Source organism: Neolamprologus brichardi, chromosome 8 (genome assembly GCF_056152115.1).
Source record: "Neolamprologus brichardi isolate AB-2024 chromosome 8, ASM5615211v1, whole genome shotgun sequence".
In the NCBI taxonomy this organism is placed as follows: domain Eukaryota; kingdom Metazoa; phylum Chordata; class Actinopteri; order Cichliformes; family Cichlidae; genus Neolamprologus; species Neolamprologus brichardi.
In genome coordinates this window covers 24481988-24507650 of record NC_142111.1, presented here as the reverse complement: position 1 = coordinate 24507650, position 25663 = coordinate 24481988, and the positions used below count along the sequence as shown (strand labels likewise).

Sequence of the window (25663 nt, the reverse complement as noted above, 5' to 3'; positions counted from 1 at the left end):
TCAGAGCAGTTTTCTGTCAACAACCTCCATTTTAGACCCACCTTCAGACACGTGACTGAACAGACGCCACATGCAGTAAATATGGGCCCACGTGGGTTTTGGCATCACAATGTCTGATTGGTTGGAGTGCCGTGAACGTGGCATCATCACTGTGAATCTATTGGCTCAAATGATTAAAAAGCGGTGTCAATCATGCAAATTGACCAAAAGAAACCAAAGTTACAGCCCCTCGGAGTTTAAAGGGCCAGAGGCCAATCAAATGCTCTATGCGCGCTGCAGAAAAGGGCTGTTGCCATGTAAATGTGTGGTTAATTTTTAAAAAATATAAATTTAAAAAAAGCATGTTTAGGCCTGTTAATAAAATTTATTAATTTCTGCTCTTTAATACCTAAAAAAAATCAACTGGCATGGTGTCCAATTGTGTGCCAAAATTGGACATTTTTGTACAACGTCTGGATATTCATGTATTGACAGCGCTGTAATTTTTCACTGTTTCACTTTAGAAACATAAATCTTTGCACAGATTATGTTTATATGTTGGTTACTGGATTTCTGGAACCAAATGTGATCTGAGGCATATTTTTCAAAGGGTTATATGCTAAAAATTAAAAAAAATAATAATAATGAGGCGAGGATAAAATCTACTTACTTTTTCTGTGTTCCAGTCTCAGTAACTTTGACACAGTAATATCTGATTCGATATTTACACCTCTGATGAAATTTCCCAAGTGTTAGCTTTATTTTGATACCAAGATTGTAAGGACAGAGTTTGTAATTGCAGAGAAATAATCAATTAAATTTGGGCATTACATTTTCGAGCAGGAAGCTCAGAAACCCCCTTGGGGCTTAAGAGGTTATGCACCCAAAAGGGAAAATTAGGACATTCCAATTTCTCAATAGTAAAAAATAAAAGAAGAATATGTAGTAATATAGATGTTGCATGTAAGAGTTGGAGTCATTGCCACTTTTTCCCTTTGGGGCAAAGATATAGAAGTTATAGATCAGGTTATGAAACGTTTTCTTTGATACTTCAAGTATATTTGGCTAACAAAACATCTGTGCTCTACTTTGGTAGGAATGTGCATTGTTGTTTAGTACCTGAGTAGTTCTTACACCACTTATCATTATTAGTTATTTAGTGAATCAGAATCAGAATTAGTTTGATACATATATACAACTTCAGCCGAAATGTGCAGCTACATGTATTGCACAAGGACACCACCTAGTGGTTTAAAGTGTTTTGTGCATACTTGAACTCTTGAACTACTTGAACAGCGCATTGTGTATGAATCATTTCAGTAGTGGTCATTGATATTTGTACTTTGTGTTCTTCTCCTCACAGAAATGTGTGTATAAACAACATTTATGTATCATTTATGTATTTTCTGTGAGGTCTGATCCGGTGCACTGCTCATAAAACACACTAACAACAGTATTGAATCTGTCCTTCAAGTACATCTCGAGTGTTTCCAGGGACATTCTTCTCACATCATATCCCCTGAATTGTTTCTTAACCGTCTTATCAACAGGCACAATCTCCTCGCTGCTGTTGGGGTCGTTGCGTCCGATGCCCGCGTACGTGGGAAAGGCGTTGGTTAGCTCTTTTGGAAGACTTTGGTTGTACTTTGGACAGCAGTAGGCAGACCACATATACTCAGGCACCGCCACGCGGTGATTCTTGAGCCAGTGCTCGTCATTGCGGTAGGGGATGATGCCCGTCACGACGTAGGCATCTCCGAGACAGTAGGTTGCTAAGGTGTGATTCACACTGTTCTCCAGAAGTTCCCAAGGCCCATCATTAGAACCCTTCTTTTGGGGAACCACGTTGGTGAGGGTGAAGGTGGAAGAGCGGGTGTCGTGGCTCATGTGGTGGAGGCTGGGGTTCAAGTGGCCACGGGAGTAGGTGGAGTTGATGTAGTCCAGCTGCACTGCCTGGCTCTCCACGATGTTCTGATCCAGAGGGCCTGGGGGGAACTGTTCCATGTTGCCATCTCCCCCTGGGTAGGCTAACTGTTTATCAGCAAAGGAAGAAACGGCGTTTTATTACAGACTTTACACTTCACTGATTTCACAAATGACTTTAAGCTGTTTGGCTAAAATGTTGTCGACACTCCTAAAGCTGCATTTGTACTATTATCAGCAATGCTTCAACGGAAGTACCAGGACTATGCTTTAAACTTAACCACCCGGTCATTACCAGTCCACCTACAGTTGAGAAGGATTTGTCCTAGCCTCATGCTAAATAAGCAAATATTCACAAAATGGATGCTTTTTTTTTTTTTTCTCCTGTCCCGTTTGGTTCTTTTGCCATCAAAATTATTGTCTAAAGGCGAGGAAAGATGCCCAACGGATTTACTTTACCAAATTGACCATCCCAGCCTTGCCGTAATGGTCTATTTGATTCATCTTTTATTGTTTATTTTATTTATTTATTTATTTATTTTTATTTTCACTTGCTAGATATGGGACAGACTTGAATGAGGAAAAGAAAAGGGAGAAAGGAAGAGGGGGGAAAACAGTGGAGAAGAGGGACGGGGATAAAGGGCAAAAAAACAAAAACCAACTAAATAAGCAGACAAAAAAAAATACATATATCAATCACCTGGATCACCTGTTGAGAAAGAAAAAAAGAAAACAAGCAGAAGAAAACGAGAGCAATAAAAAAATAAAAGATGCTAAGTTATGAAGTTTATTTTGGCATTGCCACTCTGCCTTTAGTCCAAGACTATAAAAATGTTTTCAGTGTGGCCTTCAGTTATATGTCACTTTTTTTTACTCTGGGACTAGACTGGACATCAAGCAAGTGTCCTGTTAAAAATCCTTAAACTGACCAATCAGCAGAAATTAGCAGAAAGCTAAAGCTCCACAAGTTGATTCTGTTCATCTGGATGTAGCGTTTTCAGTGGGAGAAACGTTTCGTCATCAAGTGACTTCTTCAGTCTCAGCTGACTGCAGGTTTCCCCAATCTTATAAAAAGTACATTTGCATAATGACTGAAACCAGCCCACTGAAGGAACAATGGGCTGGGATGTCCAGCCCATTGTTTCTCCCACTGAAAACGCTACATCCAGATGAACAGAATCAACTTTTGGAGACGCAGAATGCTAAGGGTGTCAGCTTCCTAATTAGAGAAACTACAGAAGCATTGCTTTATATTATTATCATTGCTGTATTTACTAAAGTAAGATCTTTTTTTTCTAGAAGCAGGTGTAAAAACTTATTTTACATATTTAGCTCCAATCGCTTCTTCTCATTGAGAAGTGCTCTTGCTAGTGCCCCCTGCTGTTTGTCCGGATAAACTGCAGCCCATTTCTGTACATTCAGAAGTGCGAAATGCAAAGCAGATCATCACACTGAAATCAAAAGTGGGGACATAAATTAGGCAAATAGAGTCTCAATTTCATTTCCGCCTTTGACTAATAAGAGGAGCAGGGGGGTTTCCGTTTAGGGTGGAGGAGTGGGGTATCTCCTGCTGCACATGTGGTGCTTCTGTTTATCGTCCAAAGAACTTTCAGGCTTTTCATCATTTTATTAGTTGGGATGAGAAATCTTAACACTTTTATTTATTCACATCACACGGCTTTTAACAGGATGTCGTGGAAAGTTTTCTTGATATAAACAGTCAAAGGGTTACAACCACCACCCCCACTTCCTTACAGTCTCACATATTGAGCCAGTGTTGGATATTTTTGACATAGTCTGCATTATAAAAGCGAGAGAGGGTCCTACAAGAAATATGCGGCACAAAAAAAGAAAAAAAAATGAGGTGTTATATCCCCTTTTCAACCTGTTAACTGTACCGTTGAACAGATATGGCCTAAAAGTTTGGAAGTAGCATAAAATTTGAGTTTCAAACACTTTAACACTTCAGTTTTTATCCATTTATTTCTCTTTATTCACGTTTTTAGTATGGCCAGTCCTCAGAAAGCGATCAGTTTGCAGCACTGATAAAGGCAGGATCAATCAGGGTTTACCCTTGACACTGATCTCAGCCATGCCACAGAAAAGTGTCCTGTTAAAAATCCTTAAACTGACCAATCTGCAGAAATTAGCAGAAAGCTAAAGCTCCACAAGTTGATCCTGTTCATCTGGACGAAGTGTTTTCAGTGGGAGAAACGTTTCGTCACTCATCCAAGTGACTTCTTCAGTCTCAGCTGACTGCAGGTTTCCCCAATCTTATAAACAGTACATTTGCATAATGACTGAAACCAGCCCACTGAAGAAACAAGAAAGGTCAATACTGCAAATGCTGACTGTTTGCATTAATTTGCTTTATTTGTCAGTAAAAGTTTGACTTTTGGCCTTGACTTTACTACAAGTGAAAATAGGATTAGATAAGCGTACAAAGATCATCACATAACATAAAAAAAACAAAAAAACAAACTTCACAAGAGGAAGATGGGAAAAGCAGCATTCAAATTAAATATTTGTTCTTCTACTTCTGCTCACTCCAACTCTACCAAACCATCACAGTCATTTTATTTTGCCTTCCCCATTTAACTCCTGTGTGACTCTTATATTTTGGGATTTTACAGTGGAACACATTTTGTGTGTATTCCAGTAAATTTTACCAAATTTCTCCTTGTGGGACAATTAAAGGATTAAAGGATTTACCAAGTCGTCTTTTATCTCGTTCAAACATGCAGTGTCAAAAATATTGTGTACCAGCCAGCGCTATAGTAATTATGTCAACAGTCAACTTCCTCCCATAAACCAAATTCCTCTTGCCGCACATGCTCGAAAATCACATGATTTTCGCTGGCATGTCAGCACACTTGGAGCGGTTAACAGTCGTGAGACGTGTTTGCACGCAGGGCTGACTCAGCACAAAGTCTAAGTTCTGCTTAAACTCGTTTTTTTTTCTTTTAGTTTAGTTTTGTTTTTGTTTTTTACTTTGGCCTGTTTCCAGCTTCAATAATCACCATAGTGCATGCTATCTATTACTTCTGTTGTTCTTTTTTAATATAAATACACACGAATTATTCAAACTCTCACCTGTGGCTCAAACTTCCAGGATGCTGAGGGTCTCTTTCCCGCAGGTACTGTGTACAAATAGGCGGAAAACCAGGGCGAGCGGCGGGGTCGGCTGTACAGGGTGGCGAACCGATACTCGTTGATAAAACGCTGGCAGATCGGCGTCCCTGCCAGACCCTTAGGGGGCCAAGACCTGTAAAAGAACTGCAGGCACGGAGTGAAGGTCCCGACATCCGCAGCACACAGCGAGCAGCCTGCAGCAAAGAGCAGGGCGAGCAGAGCGCACAAACGAGGCATTTTACCGGTGGCGAAGCGCGTCTCTTTAACCTCCCAGAGCCTTTTCATACATTCACACAAAGACGCGATGCCCGGAATCCACTCATGGTTTTTCCCTTTAGATCAACACGTGACCTCCTTAAAGCAGAAACAGTTTCAGTGATAAAAAAAGAAGGAAATAGGATTACAGAATCTGTCCACCGTGTCAGCGCCATCTCAGTAAATTCCGGCTGATGTAGAACATCTGTTCAACCATGTCAGCGTTTATTTGTGACGTTGTTTTTAACCAGAAGTACAAAAAAAAAAATCATAAAAGCGTAAATTAAAATAAGAACAGGAAACACCTCATTTCTGGACACAGGTAGAGAATAGTTTTAAGTGTGTCTGAGTTGGAGGTATGGGGTGTTGGATTGGCACATCAAAAAAATATTTTTAAGTCTCATTAGAGAAAAAATCGAGTAGAAACAACTGTTAAACCCGCGAACTTTACTTTGCAAAGAAGTCAACAACTCCTCAAGACAGCAAGTGATTGATGTGTAATGATCAGCTTCATAGTGATAAACGTAAATATTTTATGGAGTGAGCCCAGTCTGCAGCAGGGACTGCAGGTGTTAAAGAGCAGCTGTATTTGACCCCGTGGGAATCAAAATGGCTCTTGTCATGGCTGACTGAGCACCTTGGGCACAATTCTGTGAAAGTCTTAAAAGAAACCTTAAAAAGTCGGGCCAGGTCTCGTTTACATTTCACTTTCAGCAACAGACAAGAGTGGATGGACACAGATTACCTTGACCTTATTAATGCTGTGAGCTGCTCAGTTATAAGATCATCCAACCAAATCTGCCATGTTGCTAACTTTTCTGACTGCAGCCACTTACAGTAAACTGTGCTTTATTTCCATTAGACTGTTAATAATCAATAACAGGCTATTAATAAGAACTTCAGCATTCACTGTCATATATAAAGTAAAAATGAGGACAAAATTATCAACCTTTCCAATGAAGAGCTTCGTTAATTGATAAAATATTTTCCACACAGCACTTCTAAAAATACTAGTTTTCTTTCAAAAACTTCAATAATTTGTATTTATTTATACACAATAACAGAATTATTTCAGAAAAACAAAAACTTCCATGATCAATATAATCAGGCCTCAGGAGATTAAACCATGGCAAAAACCACTGCTGTTCAATGATGCGCTTTGACTTGGTAATGTTCAAACTCAGTCTGAGCGTTACCTAAAAATGTTGTCACAGAATAAAAAACCCACCAAGGGTTTGAGCTTTATGCCAAAAACAAAAGACATCAGTTTAGACTCAAGAAAAAGAATCGTTGACACCCACAAAGCAGAAAATGGATATATAAAATTATCTCAGTATTTCCAAGTGTCAAGAACTGAAATAAGATGTATCAAAATCAAGAGCCACATAGTACAGAACACACCTGGCAGAGGGAGGACGTACAAGATTTCAAAAACTCTGGAAAGAAAATTAGTGAGAAATTTGTCTAAAGACCCCAGAACAACTTCAGAGACAATGGTGCATGACTTAGCCCACTGTAGCCTCAAAGATGACAATGTCTAGAACCCTGAACAGTAATAAACTGTCAGGGTGCCGACCAAGAAAAACTCAGCTTCTGTAGAAGAGACACCTTCAAGCCAGACTGAAGTATGTGGACAACCTGGAGAAGAGAGGTTAAACTGGAGACCTTTGCTGCTTATTCTTGGAGAAAGAAGGCAGAGGTGTACAAGCCAAATAAAAAGGGTGAAACACGGTTGTGGAAGTATTATGCTGTGGCGATGCTTCAGTAGTGGGAACCGGAAATCTTGTAAAGGTGGCAGGAATCATGAAAAGGAAGGATGTGAAAGTTGAACTTTCTTGACTGGCCTACACAAAGCCCTGACCTGAGTCCTACTGAAAAACTGTGGGGTGACTAAAGTCCATGCCATAAGAACTTCAAATATGGAGGAGCTTGAGAGGTTGAAGAAAGAAGAATAAGCTGGGATTGCTGAAATGATTGTGGGCTGTTATCCAGTAAAAAGGTTACACAACTCCCTATTAGCAGCAGGGAGGCTCAGAATTGGGACCCTGGTATTTTTTTGTGAAATAATTTAGCTTCTTTTCTGCAAAGTTAAATAATATGAGCATCCAAAATAAAACTTGGATGTTTGGAAGAGCTGTGGCTGTTTGCCGCTCATTTGTGAGTTGTGACTGTGAGTCCAAATTAAAATTAAGGATATATTTAAGATCCACACACCTCCCACCTTATGCAACACAATAATCAGGATTTGGGTTCTTTTCTTATGTAATCTGAAGTTGAGCTCCCCTCTTCCACACTAGTCTGAAAGTACTTTTCTCCACACGCTCGAGGATTGAAGGTAGGTTCATACGCCCTATGCTTCGCATTAATAGTTAATTGAGTCAAAATGCTTACTTAGCAACTGTCATGCAGACAGGAAACAGAATACAAGGGTGTGTGTCTTCTTTGGTGTTCTTTTAGCTTATTAGAAAGTCCCTGCTACACGCAGATGATGAGATTAGAGACTGCAGGCAGGACATACCCCCCACTGGACTGTGATTTGTTGCAACATTTCATGTTAACTGGTTTGGACAGTGTAGCTGTGTGTGTATGTGTCTTATTATGGCAAAATGTCATCCTTAACAGAGCTCCTGCAGCGGGAACCACACCAAAAGGTTTTGAGGGCTTTGCAAGTATTTTGCGTGTCTATGAATAGATTTTGAGTCCAAGCTACACAATATGCAGTGATGGATCTTGACAACTGCAAGGGTTGTCAAGATCCAATCAACCAATGAGTTCAAAGAGGTGTGATTGAACCTCTAATGTTAAAAGACATCCTTTTACAAAGAAACCCACTGATTCTTGGTTTTATTATCTGAGTAAGCGATGACCCAACTTGACCCTAACTGTGATCAACAGAAATGAAAGGGAAGGACATCCTGTCGCTATCTGGAAACCGATTATAAGACATGTTTGACTCTTCAAACGTGTTTTCTGTGCAGTCTTTTGGACGAGCTGTTGCTGGTATTACTGGAAACAAGTATTATATGTTCTTTTAGATAACACACACTGATATCCTACACTAACATTTTGCAGATCTCCCAGCTGAGTGAAAATGTACATAACACAAGTGGATAGAAACACACTAACTATGGTTTTAAAGTAACTGAGTGCAGTAGTTAGATGCATTGTTTTTATAACTTTTATAGCATTCTATTTATTTTGGAAGCACAAAATCCCAACAACAGTCACCTCAAGGCATTTTATATTGTAAGGTAGACCCAACAATGATACACCCAAAAGTTGAAAAGTAAAAACTGAAGAGTAGAAACATGAAAATAAAAAGTGAACTCGTCCCTGACCTCGTCCCGGGAGTTCTTGCCCCAAGTGGAGGAGTTTAAGTATCTTGGGGTTTTGTTCATGAGTGATGGGAGAAGAGAGCTGGAGATGCGGACGCTGTACCGGTCTGTTGTAAGAGAGGTGAGTGTAAAAACGAAGCTCTCAGTTTACCTGTCGATCTACGTCCCTACCCTCACCTAAAGATACGAAGTGTGGGTAGTGACCGAAAGAACGAGATTTGGGATACAAGCGGCAGAAATGGGCTTCCTCCGAAGGGTGGCTGGCCTCTCCCTTAGAGATAGGGCGAGAAGTTTGGCCATCCGGGAACAGCTCAGAGTAGAGTTGCTGCTCCTCCACATCGAAAGGAGCCAGTTGAGGTGGTTCGGGCATCTGACAAAGATGCCTCCTGGGCGTCTCCTGGGTGAGGTGTTCTGGAATGGGAAGAGGCCCAGGGGCAGACCCAGGAGATCCTGGAGAGATTTTATCTCTCAGCTGGCCTTGGAACGCCTTGGTGTTCAACCGGACAAGCTGGAGGAGGTGGCCGTGTAGAGGGAGGTTTGGGCTTCTCTGCTTGGCCTGTTGCTCCCACGACCCGGCCCTGGATAAGTGGAAGAAGATGGATGGGTGGAGACACACCTAATGATTGCCCAGTAGTTAATTAATATATTCATACCTGAATTCTTATTCGGTCATCATAATGTACCGTTGAATATTGAAGAAAAGTTTGGCTGCTGAGGAATAATTTCTCCCCACAGTGCCTTGAAAATTCATGTAAAGATGAGGGTTTATGCCTCGGAGCTGTGCTTAGAGTCCTGTGTTGAGCTTGGTTTTTCTTTTTTCTTTTTGTACAGAAAAGTTGGGCGTGACAGCCCCCTTTTGATAATGGTCTAATCCAGTGGGTTCTGTAGCATAGCCAGGAGTGAAGACAAGCTCATAAAATAACTTAGAAGGAATTCAAGTTCAAAATTAGGCATCACTGAAATAATCATTATTATTATTTTTTTTGTTTTCCTCAGACTTTATCCATGGGGAGCTTTCCAGGAGTTTCTCTGTTTCTACTGGGGGTGACATTGTCCTTAACTGTAAGTCCTGTCCAGGGTGGAAAGATTCTGGTGTTCCCCGTTGATGGCAGCCATTGGTTGAACATGAACCTGCTGATCCAGAGCCTCCACGCCAAAGGCCATGAAGTCACTGTGGTCCGCACAGCCACTAGCTGGTATGTCAAAGAAGAGGCACCACATTACAGCTCCATCACTGTCACCTTACCAGAGGCTGTCTGCATAGAGGAGCAGGACTTCTTTGTAACTTTCCTGGTCAAGATACTGGAGATCCAAAAACAGGGGACGTCTTTCATGGCTGTCTTGAAGTTCTACTGGGAAGTGCTAGGTTCTGTATCAAAAATCTACCAACAAGCTAGTCTGTTAGGTGTAGAAATATTTGAGAACAAGACTCTAATGTCGAAGATAAGTGACTCTAATTTTGACCTGGTTCTTTTGGACCCTGGACTTCCTGTTGGAGTTATAGTGGCCCATAAACTAAAGCTTCCAGTTGTTTTTAATGTTAAATGTATGACCAGTGGGGATGGCCATTTTGTTATAGCTCCATCTCCAACGTCATATGTCCCAACTTCTGGAAATGCCGTATCTGACAAGATGACCTTTTTTGAAAGAGTCAAAAACACATTCCACTACTTCCTCAACACCTGCATTGACAAGTTTATAGCATGCCCACCTTATGATAAAATAGTAGAAAAGTACTTAGGCCCAGATGTGAACTTCTATCAGCTTCTTCAAGGAGCAGACCTGTGGCTCATGAGAGTGGACTTTGTCTTCGAATTCCCCAGGCCTACCATGCCAAACATTGTCTACATTGGAGGATTTCAGTGTAAGCCTGCTGAGGCCTTACCTTCAGAGTTGGAGGAGTTTGTTGAAAGTTCAGGAGAACACGGCTTCATCCTGATGTCTCTGGGGACGCTAGTGAATGATCTGCCAATAGAAATAACTTCAGAAATCGCAGCTGCCTTTGCTCAGCTTCCTCAAAAGGTCGTATGGAGGCATGCTGGTGAACGCCCCAACAATGTGGGGAACAATACCCTTCTGGTGAAATGGATGCCCCAAAACGACCTGCTGGGTCACCCAAAGATAAAAGCCTTTGTGGCTCATGGTGGCACCAATGGGATCTATGAGTCCATGTACCATGGTGTGCCAATTATTGGCATTCCCCTGCTGTTTGACCAGTTTGAAAACATTTTGCGAATGGAAGTTCGAGGAGCTGCTAAAATGGTGGATGTAACAAAAATCACCCAGCAGAATTTCCTCAAAGTCCTACAAGAAGTTCTTAATAATCCCTCCTACAGAAACAACATGAAGCGTCTGTCTGCTCTCCACCGAGACAGACCAATGCATCCTCTGGATGCTGCAGTTTACTGGATTGAGTTTGTTATGAGGCACAAAGGAGCTGCACATTTACGCACCGAGTCTTATAAGATGCCCTGGTATGTGTATCATTCTGTGGATGTTATATGCTTTTTGTTGGTCATCTTGTTTATGCTGACAGCCTTTGTAGTGGCAGTCATACGATTCACGTGCCTTCGAATGTGCAGGAGGAGGAAACCAAAGCAAGAGTGACTCCTCGAATGAAGATGGATCCAATTAAAATGTTATATTGATATTCTAGATTTTTCTTGTTGTCAACCAATCACATTAAAATACTGAACTTGAAAGTCCTGGAATACTATTGTAAGTTTTTTGGGGGGGTTGCTCCAGAAAGAACATCCACTGTAACAGAAATGTGCCAAATCAAAGATGGGGAGCTTCCTGCTATGGTGAAAAAGAGAGCAGTCAAAATAGCTTCTATTTCTTCAGATTTAATATTTCAAAATGAATTATCTAATATGTACCAGTTTTTCTTTATCGTATTTCAGTCATATCTAAATAACAAATTACTTTTAAGAATTTCAGATAGGACAGCAGGTGACTGACAGGTGCAATAGATTGAAAATAAGTTCAGCAAGACATTCTCAGAAGACTTAGTCATTTAAACATGAAATTTTAATTCAAAACAAACATATTTCCACATGTTGTATGAAAGGGGCAAGAATTTCTGCATGTGTAGTCTATGAAATTAAAACACATTAAGAAGTTTGAGGTTGCATTGTTGCATGTGTTGCATGGGATTTTAACATGCATTATAAGACATTTCTTATTATTAAAAAACTTTATTTACATATTGAACACATTTATGTTTTCCACATGTAAACACACGTGGTTTGTATGTTTTGTTTTTCACCTTGCAGTTAGCTACCAAAATGAGTTCAATAAGTAATTCTCCAATAAACTCAAGAAAAGTGAATAGCATGTCATGCAGTTTTTGTGTTATCCTTGCGTAGATTGTCTGCTATTATGTGCTGTGCTGCACAGTGATGCAGGAGTAAACATATACAATTATCCTATTGATAGTGGGAGGAGATAAAGGTTGGCTTCATTTGTCTGACTAAGCTTTAAGCACAGCATTTGAACCTTATAAACAAAGGACCAAACCATCAGGAAGCCTAATGCTTAATAATTAAACACAGAGTGAGTCTTCAGGCTGAATCCTCTCGTGGTTCCTGTTCTGAAAGACAGTTCGGACTACAGTCATTGGTTAGGACGGAGAAAAAGGCAGAAAATGTTAGACACATCTCTGCAGGCTTGGACAGGTAACACATTCTCACATCAATCAGGCTGCTGAAGAGCATCATAAGAAGCTTTTCATAAGCAATTACTGCTTATTTATTATTTTTATTATTTTATTAATTCAGCACCATTACATTTCTCCTAAATATGACTGACTTTATAACCTACTGTTTTACATGGAGTATTTCTTATTGGTGTTTCACCAAAACAGTAATTCATTTTTTATATAATTGCATAAAAAAAAGTCTAATCTGAACTTATTTCAAAGCATCAGTTACACTTTATTTGACAAATTTTGAAACATAAAGCCACTAATATATGATGGTATAACATTGTAGCCAAAGCTAAACAGCAGTATATAAGTAATTATAATCATCTCCAGCTGCAACACTGACATGATACACACATCAATAAATCAATAATTATCAGCAGCACAAGGAGTTCTTTTACTTAAAGAACATTTACTGTGGGTATGTAATAAACATTTTGCTAAAGCTAAATTTTGTGTCATAATTTCTGCATTTAGGCTGAGCATTGTGCTCATGGCTACACATCTGAAATATCCTGGAAACGTCCTCGGTTTCTAAGACCACATTCTGTCATTTTTCACACACAGACTCTAAAAGTATGAATGCTACATGGTCACAGCTCATAAGAGGAAACCCTTTCATTGTTTGAATGAACTTTTACTCCCTTGAACCTTATTCCACAGTTCCCTCAAATCTACAGAGTTTTACAGCTGATTATTCCGCTGCTATCAACACCATTTTACAAACAAGCTCAACATTTAGCCCCTAAAAACCTGGTACCTTGTATTGATTAGAGAAAAAGAAACCAAACTCTAAATTATTTTGCTGTTTTATTTCATTTGTTTCATATGAAACTCTGGTGGTCTGAATCTGTGCTTTGAATACTGAAGTTGGTATAAGGGAAAAACCCTAAACGGTGGTGTTGACTGCTCATTTGTGGGTTTTGATTTGAAATTAAAATGAACACTAGATATATCTTTTAGATATATTTTAATCAATGGGCAATAGCGGTTTACTGGAGTGGGTGAGTGGGAGGATTATAAGGTTCAAAAATGAATAAGAAAGTGTTTACATGTTTACAGCAGTTCTGCAGTTCCTCTGCTGTCTCCAAACGCGAGCCAGTCCTCACAGACTTTACAGCAGAAGGAAAGATGTTTACAGCGTGATACATGAAACCTTTTTTTGTTTTCTGGGGGTAAGGTCTACCTTTATAACAACTGCATCATGGGAGACGTTTTCTATAACTTGTATTTTTACATTTTTTTAAGACTCAAAGTTTGGAGAGTGGCCAGCTTTTGACACGTGTACCAACACATGTATCCATGATTATTTCTGACTCCAAGAAACTAAAATGGCAACAGCAACACCTAATAGCAGTCAAAATTCAACGTGAATCTTTCAGCCCCTGCTGCTAGTATCAAGAAAGATCATGTGTGATTAGACTGCACCTGCAGGGTGCGCAGCCGCTACTGATTTTATCTACTTAATTCTCATAATTACTTACACACAGCCATGGCTAATGGATCAAACCAAAGACGATACCTATGCCATAAAATATGAGCATGAATGTGATTTATTTGTGTGCATGATATTATGAATTTCCATTCGAGGGGTAATTATTTGACCTCTAGTAATTTTCCACACTTTTTTCGAGAGCTAAAAAGCGTCACATGTTCCCAGATATTAAAGGATATATATTTATACTACTTTTATAGATTAAACAGGCATTCATTCTGATGAGTCTGATTCTGTCTTTACCTTGTATATCAGCAGCACTGTGGTGTTGGGATTAACACTGATTACTATACAAATGCAATCATATTAAAAACTGTATAAATGTTGCACCTCTTTTAAAATGTTATTTTTTGTATTGTTCCACTAGGTCACAGGAAGCTGTGAGGGCTGCTGTGTGCGTTGCTCCAGTGACAACCCATTGGTTCTCTCAAGGTTATTTCCTGAGAATGCCGAGAGCTTTTGCAAACTCCCAGAATTTGCAATTCCAGGTTTTTTCTTTTGTCATTGGAATGTTCTTACTTTCTAGGAACAGAGATATCTCACTGGTTGAGCTCATACAGGTCAAGGCTTTATTTTTCCATTTAAGAAGATATCGTGTTACTACACAGTTTTTGTGTGTGTGCCACAGAGTATGTGCTCTGTAGGAAGACTGCTTCCCTTTCCTCCCCCAACCCTAAACTGCACACATGCATATGAAACCCACTGGTTACACACTCCTCCCACCTTATGCAACACAGTAATTAGGATTTGGGTTCTTTTCTCCTGCACTCTGAAGCCGAGCTCCCTTCTCTCAGAGAGGATCCAAAGTACTTTTGTCCACATTCTCAGGCATTTAAGGTAGGTTACAACACTTTCTATCCTTCACAGTGACAGTTAAACGATTATAAATGCTTACTCAGCACTTCCGAAATAAACTCGGAAGACGTAGTTGTTTTTTCTTCAGCAGCTGGCATTCAGAAAAGAAACTGAATACAAGGGCATGTTTCTTCCTCTTTGGTTTTTTTAGCTTGTTAGAAAATCCCTGCTAAATGTAGATGACGAAATTAGAGACTGCAGGCATTACTCAGGACATACATAAACCCCCTGAACTTTGATTTGTTGCAACATTTCATGTTACACAGTGAGGTCAGCCTGTGTGCGATCTCATTATGGCAAAGTGATCAGTAGCAGAAACTACTCCAAAAAGCTCTGAGTTCGTTGCAAGTATAATGTGTGCCTGGACAGATTCAGTCAAAGTAACAAAGTCCAAACTAAACAATACGCAGTGATGCATCTTTATAGGTATGATGTCATGATCCAATCCAGTTGGAGTTCAAAGAGGTGTGGGTGTTACTTAACCTCTGTTAAATGTAGCAATAAATAGAGCACAGGTTGGGCATTTAGTGGTTTTTAGTATGGTTTAATTTACAAATGATAGCCGCAGAAAACAACAGGAAAGGTGGCTTAAAGAAGAATTAAAATGCTATATTACATAGAACTGTATATTTAGAGTTAATGCACACGGTGTGCATTTATGAGCAGAATGTGACAAACCATTATTTTAATAACCAGAGACGATCTTGTGGGGGCATCTGCCTCCACAGTGATGTCTGCGACTTTATGTTACACAATTGTTGCAGACACAAAGTCACTGCACAGAAAGAGAAACAGACACATATTAATCAACTGCTCGAGTTTTAAAGTGATCCAACACATACACAGAGTAAAAAGCTCCACTGATCTCTCACATCTGGCAAAAATTCTTCTCTTGTTGTTGTTGGTCGCTCAGACAGTGATGTCATTAAACTGTTCCAAGTCATTTTAACTGCAGTGTTTTGAATACACGCAGTGTGAGCTCACCAGTGGCACACTATAGGTGCTTTGTACATTGAATACAACCTTTAAAGTATAGTATGGTCATTTAATAACAAATAGACCACCATTATGATGACAGGGACCTCCTGGCGCTAAACCAGCAATCATCAATTGTCCATGGATGTTGTTTTCTGGACTAAATAATGTTATGATTTGGCCCTTTTTGGCCAAAGTCGAGCTTTTTGGAGCTGTCTGAAGTACATGCTACCAGAAAAAAACACAAAAACAAAACAAATAAAACTTTAGACAGCTTTGGCAGACAGCTCACAACATCAGAAAGTTGGCTGAAATGATCAAGGTGAAATGAGATCTTTTCAAGTTGTGGAAAAGACATTTAGAAAAGAAGACACGTTTACATAGAAACCAATTGATTATTGATTGGGTTATCTCTGAAGAGACGCATTTCACTTTACAAATATCGTTTCCTTTTAGTTTTTTAAACGAGTTGTTGCTGGATGTGACTGTGTCATTGCATTATTGCACTATCAATGTTCTGTAAGGAGTGACACACTATATATCCTACATTAAGTGTTGTGGAAGATTTTCCACTGATACTAGCAGATCTTCCAGATGACTCAAAATGTGCATAAAACACCAACTTAGATGCATTATACTCTTATAGCTTTGCCAACATTATATTTTGGCCCAGGGCAAAAACAGCCATGGACTCATTGACACACACCAAGAAAGTGGCATATTTAGACACCATGGCTCTTCTCTGTCCTGCTTATACAGAGCCTTCGGTCCTTTTTTGTGTTTCTTGAGTAATAGTTTATTGTGTTTGTCTTTGCCAAGACACAAGTACAGTATTGGGTCTCTAATAGACACTTGGAAACACCTCCCCCTGTATTTAACTGCTGGATTTCCTCACTGAGAGGCCACCAGCAGTTCAGGTCAACAACAGCACATCAAGCAGGGATGTGTGCTGAGTCGTCTTCTCTTCACTCTGCTGACCCACAACTATACCCCACACTACAGCAATAACCTCTTTATTAGATTTGCAGGTTTATTTATGGTTTATTTATATTTATTTTTGGCGTTCAGTCAAATTAACAAAGTCCAAACTAAACAATATGCAGTGATGCAACTTTATAGGGATATTGTCAAAGTTTGGCACACATACATACATTTTTGTGCACATCTTGAAATTGTACATATATTTATTCTCATAATTCTCACATTCCTGCTCTTATGATTGGCTTGTTTCTTACATTTCTTTGTTTTGCACACCACTGTTGCTTGTGAAGCTCACATGTGCTGTACCAGTGATGTGACGTGACAATAAAAGTGATTTGATTTGATTTGATTTGATTTGATGATACAACTATGGTGGATTTCAACAGCAAAAAATGATGAGACATACTACAGAAGTGAGGTATCTCAATTAGTATGTGGTGCAGTGAAAACAATCTAGACAAGTGACAGCCCTAGTACCCATCATGTGCACCTTCTACCGAGGCATGATTGAGAGCATCTTCACCAGCTGCATCTCTGTGTGGTTTGAAGACTCAACCACCTTGAGCCACAGAATATAGTAAATGGAGCAGGGAAGCTATCTGGGGCCTCAATCTTCCTCCTCCCTCTACAAAACTGTTAGTATTGCGGGTGATCCCACAAACCCCTCACATAGCTTTTTTAGACTCGTGACCCCAGAGAAAAAGTCTGGGTGGTTCCTCCAGGTTTCATCAGCCAGGCTGTCGTGATAGTGAACTTCGTCCCTCACCTCTTCACCCACTCAGAGTTATCTGCTCTCAAAAAGATGCTCCATGTCTTAGCCTTTACTTTACACGAAGGACTTTCATTCTGATGTTTCCTCACTTGCAATAATGGAGGGAGGCTTTTAATAATTCATTGATACTTCATATTTTTACATAAAGAAATGCAATAGTGTATATAGCTTTAAGAATTCTTGTAAGCCTCAAACGTATTTGTGCATAGAAAGCAATAATAGAATCTAGGCTTTAATGTATCTTGTGTAATTCATTTTAATATGCTGAGACCTCATAGGTAATTTCGAATCTGTATCTGTATGCACACTGTGGATCAGGAGGATATGACATTTCATTTCTGTGTATGTCCTGAACATAGAGCAGAACTCACAATTAAGTTGACTTTGACTTGAAGTATTTAACCTTCATACATGGATGCATTCATTCATATCAGGTCATGACACAATGCATGCCTATGTCTTACCATTATATTCAAAACTTTTGCAACAGTATTAGATGCTGAGAGACAATTGTTCCCCCAAGACCTACAAAATCCATGTAAAGATAATGGTATTGTCTGCCAGGATATTATGATTAGAGTCCTGTTGGGTTCTTTTTTGTTTTGAACTAGTATTTGTTTTTCTTCTTTTTTTACTTTTTACCTTTATTTTTGCACACCTGCCAGGTTTAGTTAATTTTAACTACCTGCTTAGAAATAAGAAAGCTATCTAAGTAGCACCATTCAAAAAGACAACCCTTTCAACTCAATCAATAATTCTGTAATCTGGTGGGTCCTGCAACTTAAGTTTGCCAGTTGGAAGAAATTCAAGATGTAATTTATGCATCACTTGTACAATCATACTTGCAACATTGACTGTGAACTTAACAGTTAAATTATAATTGTTCTATGGTTTTCCTCAGACTTGATCCATGGGGAGCATTCAAGGAGTTTCTCTGTTTCTTCTGGGGGTGACTTTGTCACTACTTCCAAGTCCTGTCCAGGGTGGGAAGATTCTGGTGTTCCCCGTTGATGGCAGCCATTGGGTGAACATGAACCTGCTGATCCAGAGCCTCCACGCCAAAGGTCATGAAGTCACTGTGGTCCGCACAGCCACTAGCTGGTATGTCAAAGAAGAGGCACCACATTACAGCTCCATCACTGTCACCTTACCAGAGGCTGTCTGCATAGAGGAGCAGGACTTCTTTGTAACTTTCCTGGTCAAGATACTGGAGATCAAAAAACAAGGGGCATCTTCGATGGCCTTCATGAAGTTTTACTGGGAAATGATAGGTACATTATCAAAAATCCACCAACAAGCTAGTCTGTTAGGTGTAGAAATATTTGAGAACAAGACTCTAATGTCGAAGATACGTGACTCTAATTTTGACCTGGTTCTTTTGGACCCTGGACTTCCTGTTGGAGTTATAGTGGCCCATAAACTAAAGCTTCCAGTTGTTTTTAACGTCAGATGGATCACCAGTGGGGAAGGTCATTTTGTGGTTGCTCCATCACCAACGTCATATGTACCAACTTCTGGAAATGCCGTATCTGACAAGATGACCTTCTTTGAAAGAGTCAAAAACACATTCCACTACTTCCTCAACACCTGCATTGACAAGTTTATAGTGTGTCCTCCCTATGATAGAATGGTAGAAAAGTACTTAGGCCCAGATGTGAACTTCTATCAGCTTCTTCAAGGAGTAGACCTGTGGCTCATGAGAGTGGACTTTGTCTTCGAATTCCCCCGGCCTACCATGCCGAACATTGTCTACATTGGAGGATTTCAGTGTAAGCCTGCTGAGGCTTTACCTTCAGAGTTGGAGGAGTTTGTTGAAAGTTCAGGAGAACACGGCTTCATCCTGATGTCTCTGGGGACGCTGGTGAATGGTCTGCCAATAGAAATAACTTCAGAAATCGCAGCTGCCTTTGCTCAGCTTCCTCAAAAGGTCGTATGGAGGCATGCTGGTGAACGCCCCAACAATGTGGGGAACAATACCCTTCTGGTGAAATGGATGCCCCAAAACGACCTGCTGGGTCACCCAAAGATAAAAGCCTTTGTGGCTCATGGTGGCGCCAATGGGATCTATGAGTCCATGTACCATGGTGTGCCAATTATTGGCATTCCCCTGCTGTTTGACCAGTTTGAAAACATTTTGCGAATAGAAGTTCGAGGAGCTGCTAAAATGGTGGATGTAACAAAAATCACCCAGCAGAATTTCCTCAAAGTCCTACAAGAAGTTCTTAACAATCCCTCCTACAGAAACAACATGAAGCGTCTGTCTGCTCTCCACCGAGACAGACCAATGCATCCTCTGGATGCTGCAGTTTACTGGATTGAGTTTGTTATGAGGCACAAAGGAGCTGCACATTTACGCACCGAGTCTTATAAGATGCCCTGGTATGTGTATCATTCTGTGGATGTTATATGCTTTTTGTTGGCCATCTTGTTTATGCTGACAGCCTTTGTAGTGGCAGTCATACGATTCACGTGCCTTCGAATGTGCAGGAGGAGGAAACCAAAGCAAGAGTGACTCCTCGAATGAAGATGGATCCAATTAAAATGTTATATTGATATTCTAGATTTTTCTTGTTGTCAACCAATCATATGAAAAGACCAAATCTTACTTGAGATTTCTCTTGGGTTAGTCGTTCTTTACTGCTGCTCAGCCTAAAAGGAACAAATAATGAACAAAGCCAGCCCGGACAATCAGTTGCAGTTATATCTCTTGGCTTTCCTGGGAACACCTTGATGTTCCCCTGGACAAGCTGGAGGAGATAGCTAGGAAGAGGGAGGTCTGGGCTTCTCTGCTTAGACTTCTGCCCCCCGCGACCTGGCCCCAGCTGTTATAAAATGGATGGATGGAAAGTAAAAAGTAAATATGGAACACAATAAAAAAACATCCTTACACTAACTTATCTTCCAAAGATCCCACATCCTAATATAGGGACAGAGCATTTTTCTTTTTGGCCTGTTCCATAAACTACAAAGGTTTTAGGACTGTCTATTTGATTCAAATCACTCTGGTGCTGTCACTGTCACTTAATGCTAATACAAAGTAAGTGATGCAATATTAAACTTCCAATGGTGAGCAATATATGACTATGAAAAGAAATATTTCATAGTCAGATTTTCTTCATATTTTGCAGGGGACATATCAAAAGCTTAGTGAAATGTACAAACAATAATGAAAATACAGAATATATACAACCTGCCTTATAGCAGCTCCAAACCAGGCCCATGACTGTACCTCCACCATGTTTTACAGTTGGCTGTAGACGCTGTTCTACCTTGTTCCACATCCTCTTCTTTACTTACTGCAGAACCAAAAGTTACCACTGATTTTCCGTCTAATATTTATGTAATTTGGGACACCTCATCTTTCATTTCCTGTTTCCCATCCTTGTAAATGGCTTCTTAACAGCCACCCTTCAACTTGGGACCATTTCTGATGATAGATTTTAGGTCTGATACTTCATTGTTTGTCTTCGCTTGTCCAGTTTCTTAAGAACACACTGCACAACATGACAAGATACGTCAGGTTTTCAGCTAATAACTCTTTGGGTATCCCTTTGTCCGTGCGAAAATACTAAACTGGACTGAAAATGAGTGAAAAAGCAGCTGAAGAAAAACACAAAAGCCTGGAGAACTATCGGTCAACACCACTTCAAATTACAAAAAAGCCTTGCTCCTTGGAATGAAAATATAAAGAAATGAAGGGTGGCTCAAGAGTTTTGGACAGTACTGTGGCAACCAAACACGAGAGAAAATAATCTGTTAAATGTGAAAATTTGACTTTTATGGATCTGACTGACTTTTAATGTTTTGTTCAATAAGAGTCAAAACAACCAGCTAAGCTCATCACTAAAGGTTTTATAGTAGCCAATCTCTGTTTTCCCACAGAACTCACATTTAAGGCATTTCTGAATGGTCACACATCTGTGTTCAGCCTGTGTTTATAACCGCACAAACAGCAAATGCACCTCATGCTCATGTTTCAGTAATTTTACAATACAGTCTGAAACAAAACACAAGCCTTGCTGCGAGCAGTTGCATAAAGGAACTATATTCTTTCTACTGTTTACATCCACTAACCAATAGAAGTGTGCAGCCAGCTAACATTACAGAGGAAGTACAAGCTTAACTACCCAGAACCATCCTTTGTTCTTGAATAAACACAAGGTTCGTGGATTATTTTTAGTAAATGGGTTATAATTCACTGCTGTTTTTCCAAATGTATTTTCAGTCATGTTAGCCTCAGACTGAAGGTAGATGGATAAAAGGAGACGAATATGTACATTTGATTATCATATTTACATTTACATTCAATATATAAATTCACATTTAATAAATGCTGGAAAGCTGAATGCTCGGTTACTGTTAATGTGGAATTTTGACATAGAATCAGTGAGTGTGTAATTTGTAAGCCATGAGTGTGTTTTTAGCACTGTTACTGTGAACTGATATGTAGTTCTGATGTTTAACAAGCTATGGAAAAACTAAATAATTTACCAAATTTTTAATGTTCTTTCAATATCTATGTGATGCAAATGTATGTTGTTTAATACCACTTGAAGACAAAATACTTGATTAAAATGTAAAAAATGAAATTTTTTGTCAGAAGCTTTATTTGTTCTGGAAAGTCCGGCATGAGATAAATAACGATTCTTTTAAACTGATAATCATGAAAAGCCACTCTAGCAGAATCTAAGAATAAAAAATAGAGCTGGAAATGTGTTTCTTTACTATTTATCAATGTAAAAGTTACTTATGATCTGCTTTGCTGAACTCGCAGAGTCTGCAGGAGGCTGAACCTGCAGACAGACCGTCCTAATATCAGAGACGAGCTGCAGCAGCCATACACAAACAGAAAAGTGCGATAAGCTCAGTTTGAGTCATGTGGACCACAGTGGGGGGCTTTGTTTTTCTGAGCTGAGGGTTCATTAGAAAGAAGAATGCACTACTTGTTTTTCGTCATCAGCCCACACACTCTCGCTCAGACGCACGTTTTGCGTGTCTAGACTTGAAATATAGGCAGAACCCAAGAGAAGAAAAATAATTTAAAGACTTCCTAACCCACAGAGACAGTGAGTGTGGTTTTCCTGTTATGTATCATAAAACAGTTTCTTTAGCATGACTTTACACGGTATACACGCACAGGCAGTTTCAGGGTAAAACAGGTACATTTGGACACTGCATGTATATGATGTGACTTTGGGGTTCCTTGATGCAACGTTAGAGGGAATACTGCCCTTTTCCTTCACCTAATTTATCTGTCTCTGATATAATAAAATAAACATTTTAATTATTAGATGTTTATTTAGAATTAATTAGAAACAAAGGATAAAAAGCCTGACTACGATGGCGTTCGTTATCATTTGTTACTGATGGAAATCTTACAGAGTCATAACTTCACCTATAAGAGTGATATTAACATACTGCGATGTATTGTTCACTCAAACATACTTTAAGTTTTAAATCCAATTTTTTTCCTAATGTGAATGAAATAACTTACATTTTTTGTAAGAAGTAGTCAAAGAGAATTGGCTAAAAAATGTTTTTCTTAATGTATAAAAATAACAAACCAAAACAACATTAGTACATTTTAAAATATGGGTCACTGGAGTAGATAAATGAAACAGAGCAGATACTCAAATTCATGTTTTGGGTAAAAAAGAATCAAAACTCTTACTGAATTTTAACCAGAAGGTGGCAGTGCACCCTTCTGCATAGCAATTTAACTGACACACACACACACACACACACACACAGCTAAAGGAATAATTTATTTCAAAGATATTTAGATTTATGATACCTCTATTGTTTTCTTTTGATAAGGGAGATATTAAAAATGTTCTTATTTCATAAATTATGTTTCTCAATCATTTTTAGCTCAACCCGATCAGCTCAGGCATCAAATCTCTCTCTCAAGGCTTCTGCAGAAACCTTAAATGTCTGTTAGCCAAAACAACACAGTATAGTGGCTCAGAAAAAATGGAAAGCGTTAGCAAAACAAAGCTTTAAATGTTTTTAAAAAGAACAAAAAACCCATATCTATATTTCAAACAACTTTTCCCTTTTCACACCAATTTGCCATTTTTCCAGTGCTCTTTTACGTTTGGCTCTCCTCCCCATCAGTGAGGCTCGCCAGGACTTCGAGAAGCTCAGTGGACTGACTGGTGCCTCTTAGCTCACATAAATAAAAAAGTCCCACATGCAGGATGGGGTGTCAGAATAATTTAACAAAAGGTGAACTTCAGTGGCTACAGAAAGTCAAAAACTCATAGATAAATCTAAAGCACAGCAAGAGAAACAGGAGATTGAAGAGGCGATGTAAACAGCCAAGATAAACTGAAGACATGACTATACACTCATTTGCCTTTAAATCTTTGTAGCATTGATTCAACTACATGTTGGAAACATCCCTCAAAGATTTTGGACCATATTGTCATGATAGCAACAGTGTCGGTCAAGTTACTTGAAAAAAGTAATCAGTAACTAATTACTGATTACCTCCCCAAAAAGTAATCCCGTTACTTTACTGATTACTTATTTTCAAAAGTAATTAATTACTTAGTTACTTTTTAAAAACACGATTTACAACCTGAATAGGTGATAAAGTGATAGATCTTTCAGCCCAATTCTACTTTTTCTACATAATCCATCATACAAAATGTAATCAAATGGAAAAGTCTCTTTTTAAAACTTGTTTTATTAGTTTTTCTTTTAACTTTATGCATCAAGCAAAAATTTAATTATATGCAACATTCTCTGACTGGAAGAAATTTGTTTAATATTTAAACTTATTTTCTGCACATTCCAGCACATAAAATAAAATATATTTTTTTGTGTGTGTGTTTACACTCAGTCTTTCAAATAGATGCAAGTAAAACACAGCAGAAAATAAATAAAGTCAAAGACTAGCGGTCCTACCTAGGGATGGGTATTGATAAGATTTTCACGATTCCGATTCCATTTTCGATTCTGTTTAACGATTCGATTCTTTATCGATTCTCTTATCGATTCTTTTTTTAAAAAGGAGAACACTAAGGTCAAATAGCTTAGAACTTTGTTTTATATCTTCTCTTTGAACGAGATAGAAATTTAGGAGTAACATGGCCTTACAAACCCAACAGTGAGATCTTAAGAGATCCACAGCCTACAGCTCTTCAATGGGGTGTCACAGGGTCCCCAGGAAAAAAAATTGTAAATGTAAAATAATAAAATAAATATTCTTCTGTAGCAATAAAACAAGAATATCCAGTAATGTCCCTGCCTACAATTAAACACATTCACTTACCTAAAATCGGGGCATCTGCTGTGGCAAATGGGTGCAAGCCTTTGACCACAAACTTAGTCACTGCTCGGTGACATTCGTCTATCCTGGCCTGAAAGGAGACGCTAACGGTAGACTGCAGCGACAACTGCCAGCATCTGAGCCAGACTCTGTCTGTCTCTCTCATCATGGTCACCTAAATGCACAGTAATGGCAGGTTTTGTAATAAGGCAGATCGCGCTAACATAATATGCACTGTTAGTTGATTATATACCTGCCGTATTAACGGGAGAGGACGTGCAAACGTTACCGCTGCTGCTGGGCTGAGATTCACGAGTCCGGAGCGGAATTAAAAACACGACATTCATTTAAGGTCATCGCGTGTTTTGTGAGCAAATGCTTTTGCATATTCGTAGTGTTTCCTCCCTTAAATGAAATATCCACTTTGCAAGTATTGCAAGTTGCCCTGTTGTCATCCGTTCTCGTAAAGTATAACCAAACTTTTGAGCGTTTGAGCCGCTTAGGCGCCGTGTTTCCTGCCAGGTAAATGACGCTCCGCAACGTGGTGACGTCATTCGGGGCGACTGGAATCGATAAGGGAATCGTTTGCAAAAATGGCAAACGATTCCAAGGAATTGAAACAGTGGGAACCGGTTCTCAACAAGAACCGGTTTTCGATACCCATCCCTAGTCCTACCTGAAAAGCAGGAGTAGGTAGGCGGAGGTTTACCCTGGTGCAGGTGTGCCGCGGTCAGTGGAAGAATCTGCGAGTTTCTCTGTGAGTTTCCCATTACGTCGTAGCTACTCGGTGCTTGCTCGGAAGTTTAGGGGTTTTTTTCGCTGTTAAAAGAAGTTTTCTTCCCACGCACAACGGACACTAATGTTTTTGTCACTTTTTATGGAATCAAACTCAAAGTAAGGTCAGTACTTCCACGCTTTAAACGATGCACGCTCATACTCTCTCCCGCACTCGATATATGATCCATTGTTGATCTGCACACAG

At 39.4% G+C, this 25663-nt stretch overlaps 1 protein-coding gene and 2 pseudogenes across 2 annotated transcripts; 2 read left to right on the top strand and 1 right to left on the bottom strand.

Annotated features, from left to right (window-relative positions):
• Window positions 1-1314: 1314 nt before the first annotated feature.
• Window positions 1315-5377, bottom strand: LOC148101809 (endonuclease domain-containing 1 protein-like). Its single transcript, XM_087845143.1, has 2 exons — window positions 4996-5377; window positions 1315-2010 (listed from the first exon to the last, which is right to left on the bottom strand). Exons 1-2 carry the CDS (start codon window positions 5317-5319, stop codon window positions 1375-1377), a joined length of 960 nt encoding a protein of 319 aa, XP_087701269.1. The 5' UTR covers window positions 5320-5377; the 3' UTR covers window positions 1315-1374.
• Window positions 5378-9706: 4329 nt separating this feature from the next.
• Window positions 9707-11292, top strand: LOC148101808 (UDP-glucuronosyltransferase 2B31 pseudogene; annotated as a pseudogene).
• Window positions 11293-14538: 3246 nt separating this feature from the next.
• LOC102784072 (UDP-glucuronosyltransferase 2B31 pseudogene) lies at window positions 14539-21980 on the top strand (annotated as a pseudogene). Its single transcript, XR_015719400.1, has 2 exons — window positions 14539-14659; window positions 18307-21980. The product of XR_015719400.1 is annotated as a UDP-glucuronosyltransferase 2B31 pseudogene (transcript).
• Window positions 21981-25663: the final 3683 nt, after the last annotated feature.

Coding starts and splice junctions, on each gene's coding strand:
- LOC148101809 (XM_087845143.1), bottom strand. CDS start 5,319: ATGAAAAGGCTCTGGGAGGTTAAAGAGACGCGCTTCGCCACCGGTAAA. Junction 2,011..4,995: donor CCTGGAAGTTTGAGCCACAG/GTGAGAGTTTGA, acceptor GCTGATAAACAG/TTAGCCTACCCAGGGGGAGA.